At 36.1% G+C, this 14,050-nt stretch overlaps 1 protein-coding gene across 10 annotated transcripts in view; it reads right to left on the reverse strand.

Moving 5' to 3' along the window:
• Positions 1 to 4,256: 4,256 nt before the first annotated feature.
• Positions 4,257 to 14,050, reverse strand: part of SHPRH (SNF2 histone linker PHD RING helicase) — an 86,323-nt gene continuing 76,529 nt past the window's right edge. For 3 of the 10 annotated variants that reach the window (XM_030809797.1, XM_030809798.1, XM_030809799.1), the window contains one exon: positions 7,380 to 7,777. In XM_030809797.1, the coding sequence (XP_030665657.1) occupies positions 7,570 to 7,777 (208 nt within the window). In that variant the 3' untranslated portion in view covers positions 7,380 to 7,569. Of the gene's footprint in view, positions 5,532 to 7,379; positions 7,778 to 10,804; positions 12,793 to 14,050 lie in introns of those variants that run through there. The other 7 variants (XM_030809803.1, XM_030809802.1, XM_030809801.1 and 4 more) reach the window with 6 other exon arrangements.

The raw sequence follows: 14,050 nt of genomic DNA on the forward strand, positions 1-14,050 counted from the left end.
GAGACAGGTGAAGACTTTTCAGTGTCACAAAATTAATATCACAAAGTGATGTTATGTTAGTATTATGACATCAAAATGTGTGAGCAGGCTGGGCGCAGTGGCTCATGCCTGTAATCCCAGCATTTTGGGAGTCTGAGGCAGGTGGACCACCTGAGGTCAGGAGTTTGAGACTAGCCTGTCCAACATGGGGAAACCCCGTCTCTACTAAAAATACAAAATTAGTGGGGCATGGTGGAACAAGCCTGTAATTCCAGCTATTTGGGAGGCTGAGGCAGGAGAATCACTTGAATCCAGGAGGAGGAGGTTGCAGTGAGCCGAGATCGTGCCATTGCACTCCAGTCTGGGCAACAAGAGTGAAACTCCATCTCAAAAATAATAATAATAATAATGTGTGGGCAGATGTCATCTACACCATAGTTTCAGAATGCAATAAATTCACATTTAAAAACCTTGAAGTACACTGTATCAAAACTTTACTTCATCTTTCATTCTTATGTGATTCAGTTGATAGGCTGGAAGGACAATGAAAGCGAGTTCCATCATGCCGCCTGGTGTCCTTAATGATAAAGACTTTGAGTGTATTTGAAAACTCTCTGTTAATGACAGCATTTTTTAAATTCTGAGCTTTATTGAGGTGTAATTGACATACAAACATTGTACATATGTAAGGTGTATAATGTAATGTTTTGATATGCATATACATTCTGAAATGATTACCAAAATCAACATAATTAACACATCCATCACCTCATAGTTATCCATTTAGGAAATCCTTTACTAGGTGGCAAAATTGATTTTAAAATCACATTTTTATCCCCTTGAAATTTTTTCGTCTGTAAATGTTCAAGGGCAGTCTTTTAATAGAATACAAACAGCTCATTCCTTCTGTGGCTCCAAGCTGGCATTTCAGCATTGAGTTTAAACTTTAGAGCAACATATGAAAATCTCCTGAATAAACTTGTCAATGATTATGGTCATCAAAACTTAGTATGATCAAGGAAACTGGTTTTTGCATAATATTCTGAATATTTAAACTCCACAGAGCTTGAATAAATGAAGTATAAATTAAACATATCAATTTTTTTCTTTTGGTACATTATCTGTTATTGCAGATTAGCATCCAAAATCCCAAAATCCCAAATTTAAACTGCTTCAAAACTGAAACCTTTTGAGCACTGATATAAGGCTCAAAGGAAATGCATTTTGGATTTCAGATGCTCAACCAGTAAGCAGATAATGCAAATATTCAAAAATCTGAAATCCAAAACACTTCTGGTCCCAAGATATGGGATACTCATCCTGTACCATGGTAAATGGTTAATTCTTCCTTGGCTTATGCCAGTGGTTCTTGATTTAAGCCCCAGGAGATATAGGAAATTTCTGGAAACATTTTTGGTTGTCAAAGCTTGGGGGTGGAGTGTGTTTCTGGCATCTAATGGGTAGAGGCCAGGGATGCTGCTCAATCTTATAATGCATAGGACAGGCCCCAGAAGAAAGAACTCCTGGCCCAAAATGTCAATCAGTAGTGCTGAGGTTGAGAATTCTTGACTTAGGCCATAGCCATTCCACAGCTCAAATCACAGTTGCATTCCTTTAGCTGAACCTTATAGTTCAGTTTTCTACTCAATATTTGAATGCTGAAGGAAGACTGGCCCTCTAGGGTTGTATTTCTAGAACAGGGAGAATGTGGTACTTTGAGGTTGCATGCTTTAGAATTAGTCATTATGTGAGTTGGAAGATCATTTGATTCTTTATTAGAAGTTAGCAGGTGTGCCAGATTAGACCTTCACCCAAAAATGTCATGAGGCTTAATGAGAGATTTTTAAAAGGTAATAGTTATCTTTGTTTCATGTTTAACAACTTTATGCATTGTCTGGTCATTCCAGCTCCACAGAAAGCTCTTCAGTTGAGTTTCAATTACAGCCCGCAATTCCAGATGCTACAACATTTTAACTGTGGCTGCCAGATATCAGTAAGATTCACAGTCCTGGAGTACAACATTCTTTACAATGTGTGCTTCATATTTTGAAGACCATCTGTCTCATTTTCATCTATAATTGGCTCTGCCGAAGTTTTGCATGCCAAATGATATTTTTTAAAATAAGCTTTTGTGCTACTTTAAAAATGTTTCGAAAATATCTTCGAGATACAATTCACACACCATGAAATTCAGCTATTTAAAGTGCACAAGTCAATGGTTTTTAGTAGATTCACAAAGTTGTGCAACTATCACTACAGTCTAAATTTAGAACACTTTCATTACTCCATAAAGAAACCCCATGCCCATTAGCAGTCACTCCAGTTCCTCTCCTAGTCCTGGGCAAACACTAATGTAATTTCTGTCTCTAAAGATTTGCCTGTTCTTACGAGGAGTGGTGGTGTACACCTGTAGTCCCAGCTACTTGAGGAGGCCAAGGCAGGAGGATCGTTTAAGCCCAGGAGTTTGAGGCTGCAGTGAATTATGATACTGCTACTGCACTCCCATCTGGGTGACAGAGTGAGAACCCATCTCTAAAAAAAATAAAGATTTGCCTATTCTAGACATTTCTTATAAACAGAAATACACAGTATTTTGGGACTGTTTTTTTTTTCACTTAGCATAATGTTTTTAAGGTTCATCCATGTTGTAGCACGTATAATATTTCATTTCTTTTTTGTCCAAATCATATTCCATTATAAGTATAACCATATTTGATTTATCCATTTATCATTTGATAGGCATCTGGGTTGTTTCCACATTTGCCTACTATAAATAATGCTGCTATAAATATTCACATACAAGTTTTTCTATGAACACATGTTTTCATTTATCTCCATTATTATTATAGGCTGAACTGTGGCTCCACCAAATTCATAATTTGAAGTCCCAACCCCTAGTATCTCAGGATGTAACTGTATTTAAAGATAAGGTGTGTATAGAGGTGGTTATGCTAAAGTAAAGCTGCTAGGATGGGGACTCTAATCCTGTATGAATAGTGTCCTTATAAAAAGCCATCAGGGGCCTGTCCGCATAGGGAAAGACCACATGAGGACACAGAAAACAGCCATCTGCAAGAAAGGAGAGAGATCTTAGAAGAAAACAGACCTGCCAGCACTGTAATCTTCAAATGCCAGCCTCCAAAACTGTAAGAAATAAATTTCTGTTGTTTAATTTACTCAGTCAGTGGTATTTTGTTATGGCAGCTCTAGCAGACTATTACAGGTATATACCTAGGAGTAGAAATGTTGGGTCAAGTGGTAACTCCATTTAACACTCCAGGGACCTGCCAGACTGTTCATATGAGTTTTTGTATGAATATATGTTTTATTTTCTCTTAAGTACATAGGAGTGGCATAGCTGCTAGGTGTACATTTAACTATTTAAGACACGGATAAATGGTTTTCCAAAGCAGCTGTACCATTTTACATTCCTACCAGCAATGTTTGAGGGTTCCAATTTTCCGTATCCTTAACAAAACTTGTTATTGTCTATCTTTTGACTATAGTTCGAGGACTAAGCTCTGATTTTTATCTTGCCCAAATTCCTACCTAAGGGGCCTGGAGAGTCATTTCCTACAAACCATGGATCCTTATCAGATGGCTTTTATTTGACCATGTATATTGTGGCCTGCTTTTCAATCCGACTCTGGCATAACATTATGAGACAAGGAAAAAATATTTAGCCCCAAAATATATTTCCTTGCCATGCCTTAAAATTGCCCCGCAAAGTCTCTTGTGGGAAAAAATCCACATTCCATAGAAAATCCCCTTCCCCTTTTGTTTTCCTTCCTTTCTTTGCAGATTCAGTGGATAATCAACTAAGAGCTAGGCAACCTTTTAGATATGATAAGAAACATTTTACAACCTACCGTCTCTCTGAAGTCTGCTATCTGAGAGATTCCTCTGAACAATAAAACTGGTTCTCCACAATCCTTTATCTTTAACCTGAACATTCCTTTCTATTGATCCCGTCTTTAGACAAATTCAACCAATTGTCCACCAGAAAATGTTTAAATTTACCTATAGCCTGGAAGGCCCCACTTTGAGTTGTCTCGCCTTTCTGAACCAAAGCAATGTATTTCTTAAATGTATTTGATTGATGTTTCATGCCTCTCTAAAATATATAAAACCAAGCTGCACCCTGACCACCTTGGGCACATGTTCTCAGGACCACCTGAGGGCTGTGTCACGGGCATGGTTGCTCATATTTGACTCAAAATAAATCTCTTCAAATATTTTACAGAGTTTGACTCTTTTCATCGACAAGTCATGTGGTGTAAAGTGATAGCTCATCGTTTTTTAATAGACTTTATTTTCTAGAGCAGTTTTAGGTTCACAGCAAAATTGAGCATAAAGTACATAGAGTTCTCATATACCCCTGCGTCCCCCCAACCCCATGCACCCCATGCACCACCTTTCCTACTATCAATATCCCACATCACAGTTGTACATTTGTTTCAAATTATGACACATCATTATCCAAAGTCCATAGTTTATATTAGGGTCCATTTTTGGTGTTGTACATTCTATGGGTCCAGCGTAGTAGCATACAGAAGGCTCACTGTCCTAAAAATCCCGTTTTGTTTATTCATTCCTTCCTCCTCTCCAAACCTTCATATTTCGGTTTTGATATCTATTTTCCCAGCTGCTAAAGCTGTTGATCATCTTTTCATGTGCTTATTGGTCACTTACATATTATCTTCTTTGGAGAAATGTCTATTCAAATCCTTTGCCCAGTTTTAAATTGGGTTGTCTTTCCGTTGTTGAATATCACTGCTTTTTAAGGTTGAGTTTGCTCCCTGCCAAGGAGGAAAACCCATGACTTTTGTCTACTATGAGAAAAACACTAATACTTTATTATTCTGGAGAATGGCTTCCTCAGCAAATTCACTGTTCCTTTCTACTTGAGATTCACTAAATGTTAATGAAGCCACTTTGTGGTTTCGGAGCAGAGCCATCATTTTTCTTGGCAGCCAGATTTATAGGACTCCAAAAGAAACAACCAGCATTAGGCAATATTAAATGAAATTTGGAGATAAAAGCTAATCAGTGTGTATAACAATTACTGATATCAAAATCAAGGAATAAGAATCAAATAGCACTTCTTACTGTTCATGGACTTCAAAAGATTTATATGAATTTGGTACTATTAAAACTTCCTCTAAATTTAAATATGAAACAGATGGGAATAATACAGTTACATGAGAAATATTAGTCATTTCTCAGTGCTTATGAGCTGGGTCCCTTGGGTGGACAGTATTTGTGCAAATGTTTTAGTAACTACATGACTCTGCTCTGTTGTGAGCCATAGTTATCATATTTTTATTTATTCTAACCAGTTAAACTACTATTTACTGAACACCCACTGCCTCTTGTAATGAAGTCATTAAATTCTTTGATACATTTTAAAAAAGAAATAGTTGCTTTTTCTCTGTTTACTAACTTTAAAAAAAAAAAGAAAATAACTCCCTCCATCCCTCCTTGTATTTCTTCGTTGGCTGAAGATATTCTGGAACTTAACACCATATATTTTGGGAGAAAGAAAAACAAACCTAAAACAGAAAATACCATAGTTATTTAAATATAGGACTTAAACTCTTGAAGTTTATCTGCACTTAAAAAAATTCCTTCCTTTTCTTAAAAATTTTCAGAAAGGATTTCACTATCTCCTTTGATAGTTTATTCTGCATTCTAAAACTCTCTTTTCTCATGGATAATCAAAACCAATCCTATAGGCGTCTCTTCCGTTTTCAGTAGAAAAGGTGACTAGTGGCCGGGTGCAGTGGCTCATGCCTGTAATCCCAGCACTTTGGGAGGCCAAGGCAGGTGGATCTCCTGAGGTCAGGAGTTCGAGACCAGCCTGGCCAACATGGTGAAACCCCGTGTTTACTAAAAATACAAACATTATCTGGGCATGGTGGTGGGTGCCTGTAATGCCAGCTACTTAGGAGGCTGAGGCAGGAGAATCGCTGGAACCTGGGAGTCGGAGGTTGCGGTGAGCCAAGATCGCACCATTGCACTCCAGCCTGGGTAACAAGAGTGAAACTCCATCTCAAAAAAAAAAAAAAAAAAAGAAAAGGTGACTAGCTTCCCTCCACCATCTTGATATAATGATGAAATTCTTCACACCTTCTCTAGCCCAATGAGGGAGAAAACAAACATGAAAATATTGGAAGACACAAGACTAAGTACTAACATTTGTTGACAGTATTAATTTTCTCAATGTTTAGGTTTCTGAAAATAGAACATTTACTGTTGACTTTTTCCCTCATGTTAGCAGGTGTATCTCCAAACATTCTAGAAACTTCATGAGAGAATAAATTATTATTAAGCCTAAGTTAGGTGCTTTATCTACTTTTTGACTGAAAAAATTGAAACACGGAATAAATTCATTATTTAACATTAACATGTCTACATTTCCTCTGCAAAATTCTTGACCCATAACTGCAAATTTTAAGATTAAAAATACAGGCTGAGTGCAGTGGCTCATGCCTGTAATCTTAGCACTTTGGGAGGCTGAGGCAGGAGGATCACTTGAGCCCAGGAGTTTGAGACTAGCCTGAGCAACATGGAGAAACCCTGTCTCTACGAAAACTACAAAAATCATCCTAGTGTGGTGGCATGTGCCTGTAGTTCCAGATACCTGGGAGACTGAGGTGGGAAGATCACCAGACCCTGGGAGGCTGAAGCTGCAGTGAGTCATGATCATGCCACTGCATTCCAACCTGGGCAACATAGTGAGATCTTGTCTCAAAGCAAGCCTGGCACGCAATGAGTATAAATTAGAAACTATATAAAATATATACATTAGAAAATATAATAAGTTAATGTATAAAAGAGAAAATATACTTTTTTGGTTAAAACAAAATGATGTGAGGTTATGAAGAAATTGTATAATTTCTTAATTGGCTTTGAAAGCAATTTCAGGCATCCTAAAAGAGTTTTGAGTGATGAAAACATAACTAGAATAAAAGCTTCTCACATTCATAAGAGCAACAATTACTTCTCTTCCAGTGATCTCCAAACTTATTTAATTACATTATCTCACCAATAAAAGGTTTGTGCAACTATATATCCAGTGCATATTTATTTAAAATGTAAATAGGTTATTAGCTATTTCTATTTTAAAGCATGCATAAATTATAGTTGGAGTAAAAGTAAAACAATGTAAAATATTGTGTTTTTACTTACTAATGGGACAGAATCTTTTTGCTGTTATTAAAACATAATTTTTTAAAATTTTTAAATAAAAACAGGCTATTGAATATATTTCATTATTTAAATTCTTTGTTGTTTGTATTAGTCCATTTTCATACTCTTATGAAGAAATCCCCAAGACTGGGTAATTTATAATGAAAAAGAGGTTGAATTCACTTACTGTTCCACATGGCTGAGGAGGCCTCACAATTAGGGTGGAAGATGAAGGAGGAGCAAAGGCATGTCTTACATGGTGGCAGGCAAGAGAGTGTGTTGTATATGTTGTTTTTGTTGACACATACGAAGAAAATCCTAAGGCCCTTCAGACTCCTTGGTCTTGGAGATCCCTAAGGACCACACTTGGAAACTGATGGTCTATGGCAATGGGTCCTTTTAGCCCTTGAATCCCTTTAAGAATCTGACAAACAATATGAAACTGTCTCTAGGAAGCTGCTGGAAGGTACACATCTTGGGAGTTTGCCCTTTGAAGCTCACCTGTGGACCTTTATTCCCTCCATAAGTCCACTGACTCCGGTTAGGAATGCTTGGTCTGATAAGTGTCCTTTTTATGTAATGGTGGATAAACTGCTTTTTCCAATACCTACACATACAGTTTCAAAACCAAGGAGGAAATAAGATTGAAAAAAAGGAAGTAAGGAATAATGGAAGAAACGAATAGAAAAAAAGAGAGAATTAAAAGGTGGTTTACTGTAATCCCAGCACGTTGGGAGGCCGAGGCAGGTGGATCGCTTGAACCCAGGAGTTTGAGACCAGCCTGGGCAACATAGCGAAACGGTGTCTCTACAGAAAATTAACCAGCTGTGGTGGTGCATGTCTGTAGTACCAGCTACCTGGGAGGCTGAGGTGGGGAGATCACCTCAGCCTGAGAAGTTGAGGCTGCAGTGAGCTGTTATGGCACCACTACACTTCACCCTGGGTAACAGAGACTGTGTCTCAAAAGAAAAAAAAAAAAAAAAAAAAAAAGGTGGTTTACTCAGTAGAGATCTTTATCTTGCTTGAAAGGCCAAAGCCATTTTAAGAAGGAAACTTGCTAAATCTTCTCCTGTATGCGTAAATAGTAATCCCTTAAAAATAAATCACTGCATAAATGAGATGACTGCTTGTGTCAGCATCAACAACTTATTAAAAAGACAGAAGTGCCTCTTACAGAGGTGTAAAGTATTTATTTGCACCCTATCATGCTGGCAGAAAACCTGGGAAGGCAAATCTGAGTGCAGGGTAGAAAATGGTCAGTTTCACAATATAAACATTAACATGATTATAATTACGGACTTGAGAAGTGAAAAGCACTGGGGAAGTTTTAGGTAAATACAGCATTCCACACTGATGCTTTCACAGTTTAATAGTGGAATCACTTATAAACATTCTGATAAAGATCAGAAACTAAAATGCATTCCTGTTTAAAACACAGATTTGCATTTACCAAAGAAGACATAATTCTGTGACAAAGGAAAAATACACTCAACATTATCAACAGGCAATGATGCTCTCAGTCAATGGAAATTTTTACAAAGGCTCTGGAAAAATAACTGGAGATAGCAGTTGTTTGATTATGGGAAGGCAAGAGATCAGAAGAGGGATGAGGTGCCTGACGGTTCTGGGTAAAGAATTAGGGACATGATGCAGTAAATGTTAATTAAATAGTCTTGGCAGAAAATGACCACAGGTAATTTCAGTAAGTATATCCATGTGCAGAAACGATTTCTAAGGAAATTTGAGCACAAATGTTTTGCTCATTAGAACACTGGAAGGGTCCGTAATCAGAACTGTGCGCATATACAAATCACAGGTCTGGGAAGATCCCATAGGTCAAAAATGTGTCCTTGGACAAATCGCTCCTCTAATAGGCTATCTATGGGGGTGTGGAGCATTAAGAGCAGGTTTACTGGAGAGACAAAGATAACAATAGGGTTTGGAAAGGCAGACCATTTAAAAAAGGCGATTTTTTGATAAGCAGAGAAAAAGTTATTGATTTTAATAATAGTAGTCATCTATACAAAGATCATTATACAGATAATGGAGGCTTTTTTTTAATTTCTATTTTGCAGGAAAAGAAGCATAAGCTGCTATAAAAATTTAGTTTCAAGATAACAAAGTCAGTCCCCAAAAATCAGTATTGAGTCACTGACATTAAATGATGAAGATACAAGGATGGTGTGGGGACCTTTACTCTTCAAAGATGAGCTATACATGCCCCTGAAAGGCTGTGTGAAGGCAGGGGAAGGCTGGAGATGGCAACTTTGGCCTCTGCCAAGTCCTCGTGCTATTTTTTGTATGTGATACTATCTGTTTTGTAACTCAGAGGCAACACCACATACCTAGCATAAGGCTTGAACTCCCTTTGGGGTTATCAATTACTTACATAGCCTTCCTCTAAGGGAAGGCTTGCAAGTGGTTCATATTCGACCCTTCCATGTGATAAGCATTCATGTGGGCTTCACAGTGTAACAGAGGTACACAGAGATTCTTGTAAACAGAAAATTTTATAAAACTGTTAACTGATCTCACTTTGAAGAAGTCTTACTGACTAGATGTCCTTTATCAGAGTAGACAGGCTTAAAATGCATTGCTTGTACTATACTGTTGTAATGCATTTTTTGTTTTTCCATTGGTTTTTAATTCATTTAATTGGTTTACACTCATTTTTTGTTTTACATTCCATTTTTGCATTTGTATGCCAGTTAAAAATTATGAAATGGCACATTGTGGGATTTTGTTTAGCTAAATTCTAGAAAAATTGAAAGATACCTTTTATTCAACTTAAGCCTGAGGTTATTCAGCATGGTGATCTCTGCATTTTTGAAAGGTTATCTTGTCGTTTAATAAACATAAATAACTTAAGCACATTGGAAGAGCTATTAAATGAGAGCAGGAGATTAAAAAGACATGATTTCTTACTTTATCCACCTGAAAGGATAGCTTGCGTTGGTGATTAATCTTGCATTGTTAAATTCAGTTCCTAAATATTTAAGTAAGTAGTTGGTTTGATCATTATTTGTAAAGTATTAGTAACATGATTCCAGATGAGTTTACTAGAACTAAAAAGATACATACAACGTAAAGTGCATATACCTAACTTCATAGCCTTTTTGCTTCAAACCCAGATAGCTCTACTATGTTTATTGCAGCGTCAACATTTCTCTTTGTATGTGACCTGAGCTGAGTAAGCCATGCATTCAGTTTTAGGAATTGTTATCTTTCATATCACATGAACAACAAACTAAAAATCTTAACATGATAATTCAACATTTAAGTTTAATGACTGGGGCTATTCTAACAATTGCGGCTATCTCATTTTGTCTCATTGGTTCATTAGCATAGCACCCATTTAAGAACAACTACTTCTAAACACAGTAATATTTCAGAGGCTATAAAATAATAGAGGAAGAAAACTTAAAAAAATCCTTTGTTTGCACCTAAGAAAATGTGAGGATCAGATTTGTATTTGTTTTGAACAATTGGAAACTGTCACAATTGTTTTTAAGATGTAACAAATGTATATAAAATATGGGATTCTGTAGTATTAGCCATTTTGATATCTTTTGTTGAAAGAAAAAACCAAAAAACCCCACATGTTCTAAGGCTCAGAAATCAAAGAATTCCACAATTTTCATTTCCACTAAAATATTTATTTAATTGATATCTTACAGAAATAAATAAAAACAGTTTTTGTCTAATACAGATAGGTTTTTTTATATATATGTAATTTGATTTTACAAAATTGAAGCATATCAAATTGTTTTCTCTAAAACATAGCTCAGAAAGGAATAGTAGAAAACAAACACAAAGAAATACTGAAATAGTCTCATTTTTAAATTATAAGCATGGGCCTTCTGAATCTCAGCATGACATGTTATTAGTAAAAGAATGTAAGATATGGAGTCAGGGGACCTGGGCTCCACCGTTTACTTGCTACATGTCCTAAGAAAGTTTCAATATATCTGAACTTCAGTTCTCTACCTTTAAAACAGGAAAGATATTAATTATATCAACTTCACAAGATTGTTGGGTAAATTAAACACGTAAATGTACAGGAAAGCTCTTTTTAATATGCAAAGAGCTATAAAAATAACAGTTTGATTTAATTTCATATAAAAGAATCAATGGATACCTCCTTTTAACTGAAGAATAAGCACCAAAAGCATGTGTGTGTTTTCTTCAGTTGAATTACATCACTCTATAAACCTAGAGTAAGAAAATGCACCTTAACTGAGCACCAAAGCCTCTCGGACAAATGGGATCCAGGGAATGGTTCTATGAGTTTTCCAGGCAGCTAACTGGGAGCTAGTAAGTCCTGAGGGTCAAAGAGGGTCCTTTAAAACTCTGAAGGCTCAAAGAAAAGGAAGCCAAACAAGAACATTTGTATTACATCAAATGGCTAGGATATAACAAGCTACTCCTTATTCAGCAATTTCAAAGTCCATTAATTCCTCACAGAAGAAGAAACACTTGGTTATTATCACTTGCAACGATTTGCTTATGTGAACATGGCATTTTCTTGTTCAAAAGGTCAAAGACTCGTGCTTAAGGGAGGAACAACTGCAGTGAAATAACAACTCTACCATGAATTCAGGTATCACTGGCTAAAAAGTCTAGTTACACAAGAACATGGGAAAGAAAAAGAATCCAAGACATCAGTATAATAATGATTAAAAAAAAAAACCCTGCCATATTTCCATGTTATAATAAAACAAAATCATAAAAACTGCAATATTTACAGATACATCAATCTTACAACATATAAAAACTTTAACAATAAGAAAAATTAAGAGTAGGGAAAGCAGATAATTTTAAGGTAATCATTAATACATTAAAAAAATCTATTTGGAGTTAACTGTTTACACTAACACCACTTTTTACACATAATAGAAATATGAATATTTTCATTGTTTTTGTTTTCAGTAGCAAGATGCAGAAGAAAGAAAGAACTGTCTAACATTAACTTTTTGTAAGGAGTTGTATTACTGCAAAATTACTAGGTGTAAAGTTATGGTATAAGCCTACTCAAAAAATGGGTTAATATAATTCACCATCTACTTAAAATATTACTAACAAGATATTGGTGAATCATGTGCTAAAGATACTGAAGGCCCTTCCAAAACTGAGATCTATGTTTGTTGAATATACCAGGTCATATAAAACTAGACTAGTTTACTTTCTTATTCCAACTCTTTTTGTGACTGATCTTATCATAAGAAAAGCACACATTACCTCTCTTAATTCCCTTGCATCGTCAGATATAGATACTATTTGGGACAAAAAAATAAATGTTTTATTAGGAGTGTAAAATTAAAAATCTTTATAGATCTTTTGGAAACAGTATATTGAAAAGGACTCAATAAGTACTAGGCCACTGTATAACCAGAACAAGAAACAAATTCATTCAACTAGGAACAGTGTTGACTGTTATCTACTGGGTTTTTAAAACTTGTAACTTTGCTCTACAGCTACGAAAGTTTATTAATACACTAAAGTCCATGGAATGAATCAAGTGTAGTTCATTCAAGCTCTTCAGTTTCTTTGGTAAATAGGTCTGCCAGGTCAGCCACAGTCAAGACGGAGGCCTCTGAATGCTTTGCTGATGAGTTCGTGTGACTGCAAGGTTTTCCAAACGAGCACAGTCAGTAAGAAACCCCAAGCCATCAGCAATTATATTTGTAGTAATACGAACTAGACACATATTTTTTCTTAAGTTTTTGTAATTGGGCTATAAGAAACTCCCAGAGGAAAGCAAGTGATAAGATCATTGCCATACCTTGTCAAAGTGAAGATTTCTATATATTACTTTTAGGGTTTGTCAAAGTGTTTTTTCTCTGTGCAATTAATAGAACAAAGAATAAAACCCTTGACTACTGCTACTAAGGCTCTCACCTTACAAATTACCTTCTTACCGCCTGAAGTTAATTTGTTTCAAGAGAATTTCAAACAACTCATAACTGCTATTTTATTAAAACAACCTAAATAAAAATCACTGAAGTCTGATACACAAGGAAAACAAGAACTTTAAAAAGCCTTCATGTTTTAGGTAAAAAGACTCTTGTGGAAGCCTCTTTCCTTCCCAGAAACCATCAATGGAAGAAAATTTCTAGTTTCAAATTGCTTCTTTGCTATGTGACAATCCCTTCTAAGGCAATAATCTCTTCCTTGGGTACCTTCCAATCCTACCTACCTCCTAAAGATGTAGAAAGATTTGTTTTCAAAAAGATTTAAATAAATTATAGCATAAATATTAGAAAGTTCTATGATTCCAGAGTCAAGCTTTTAAAATTAAGACTGGTTTAGTCTCTCTACTTTTGTTCTGTCTTTGGATTGACACCACAATTAACCTTAAGAAGTTTTTTTTTTGAGACACAGACTCGTTCTGTTGCCCAGGCTGGAGTGCAGTGGCACAATTTTGGCTCACTGCAACCTCCACCTCCAGGGTTCAAGTGATTCTCCTGCCTCAGCCTCCTGAGTAGCTAAGACTATGGTGCGTGTCACTATGCCTGGCTAATTTTTGTGTTTTTAGTAGAGACGGAGTTTCACCATGTTGGCCAGGCTGGTTTCGAACTCCCAACCTCAGGTTATCCACCTGCCTCGGACTCCCAAAGTGCAGGGTTTACAGGTGTGAGCCACTGTGCCCAGCCAACCAGTCAAATTTTAAAGTCCAGATATTTCTATCTGCACATGACTAACAAGTGTGATGGAGAAAGTAGCAATACGACTTTAGTTTACACATATGAGACTAAGGCTTATGTCAGGCATAAAGATATATTTTGTTTAGAAAGTGATCCAATGTGGCAATGAAATGTAGGATAGTTTATGTTTACATGTTACAATTAATAAATTAATTCAAATATACAAAGTCTGGAGC

This window comes from Nomascus leucogenys, chromosome 3 (genome assembly GCF_006542625.1).
Source record: "Nomascus leucogenys isolate Asia chromosome 3, Asia_NLE_v1, whole genome shotgun sequence".
Taxonomy (NCBI): Eukaryota; Metazoa; Chordata; class Mammalia; order Primates; family Hylobatidae; genus Nomascus; species Nomascus leucogenys.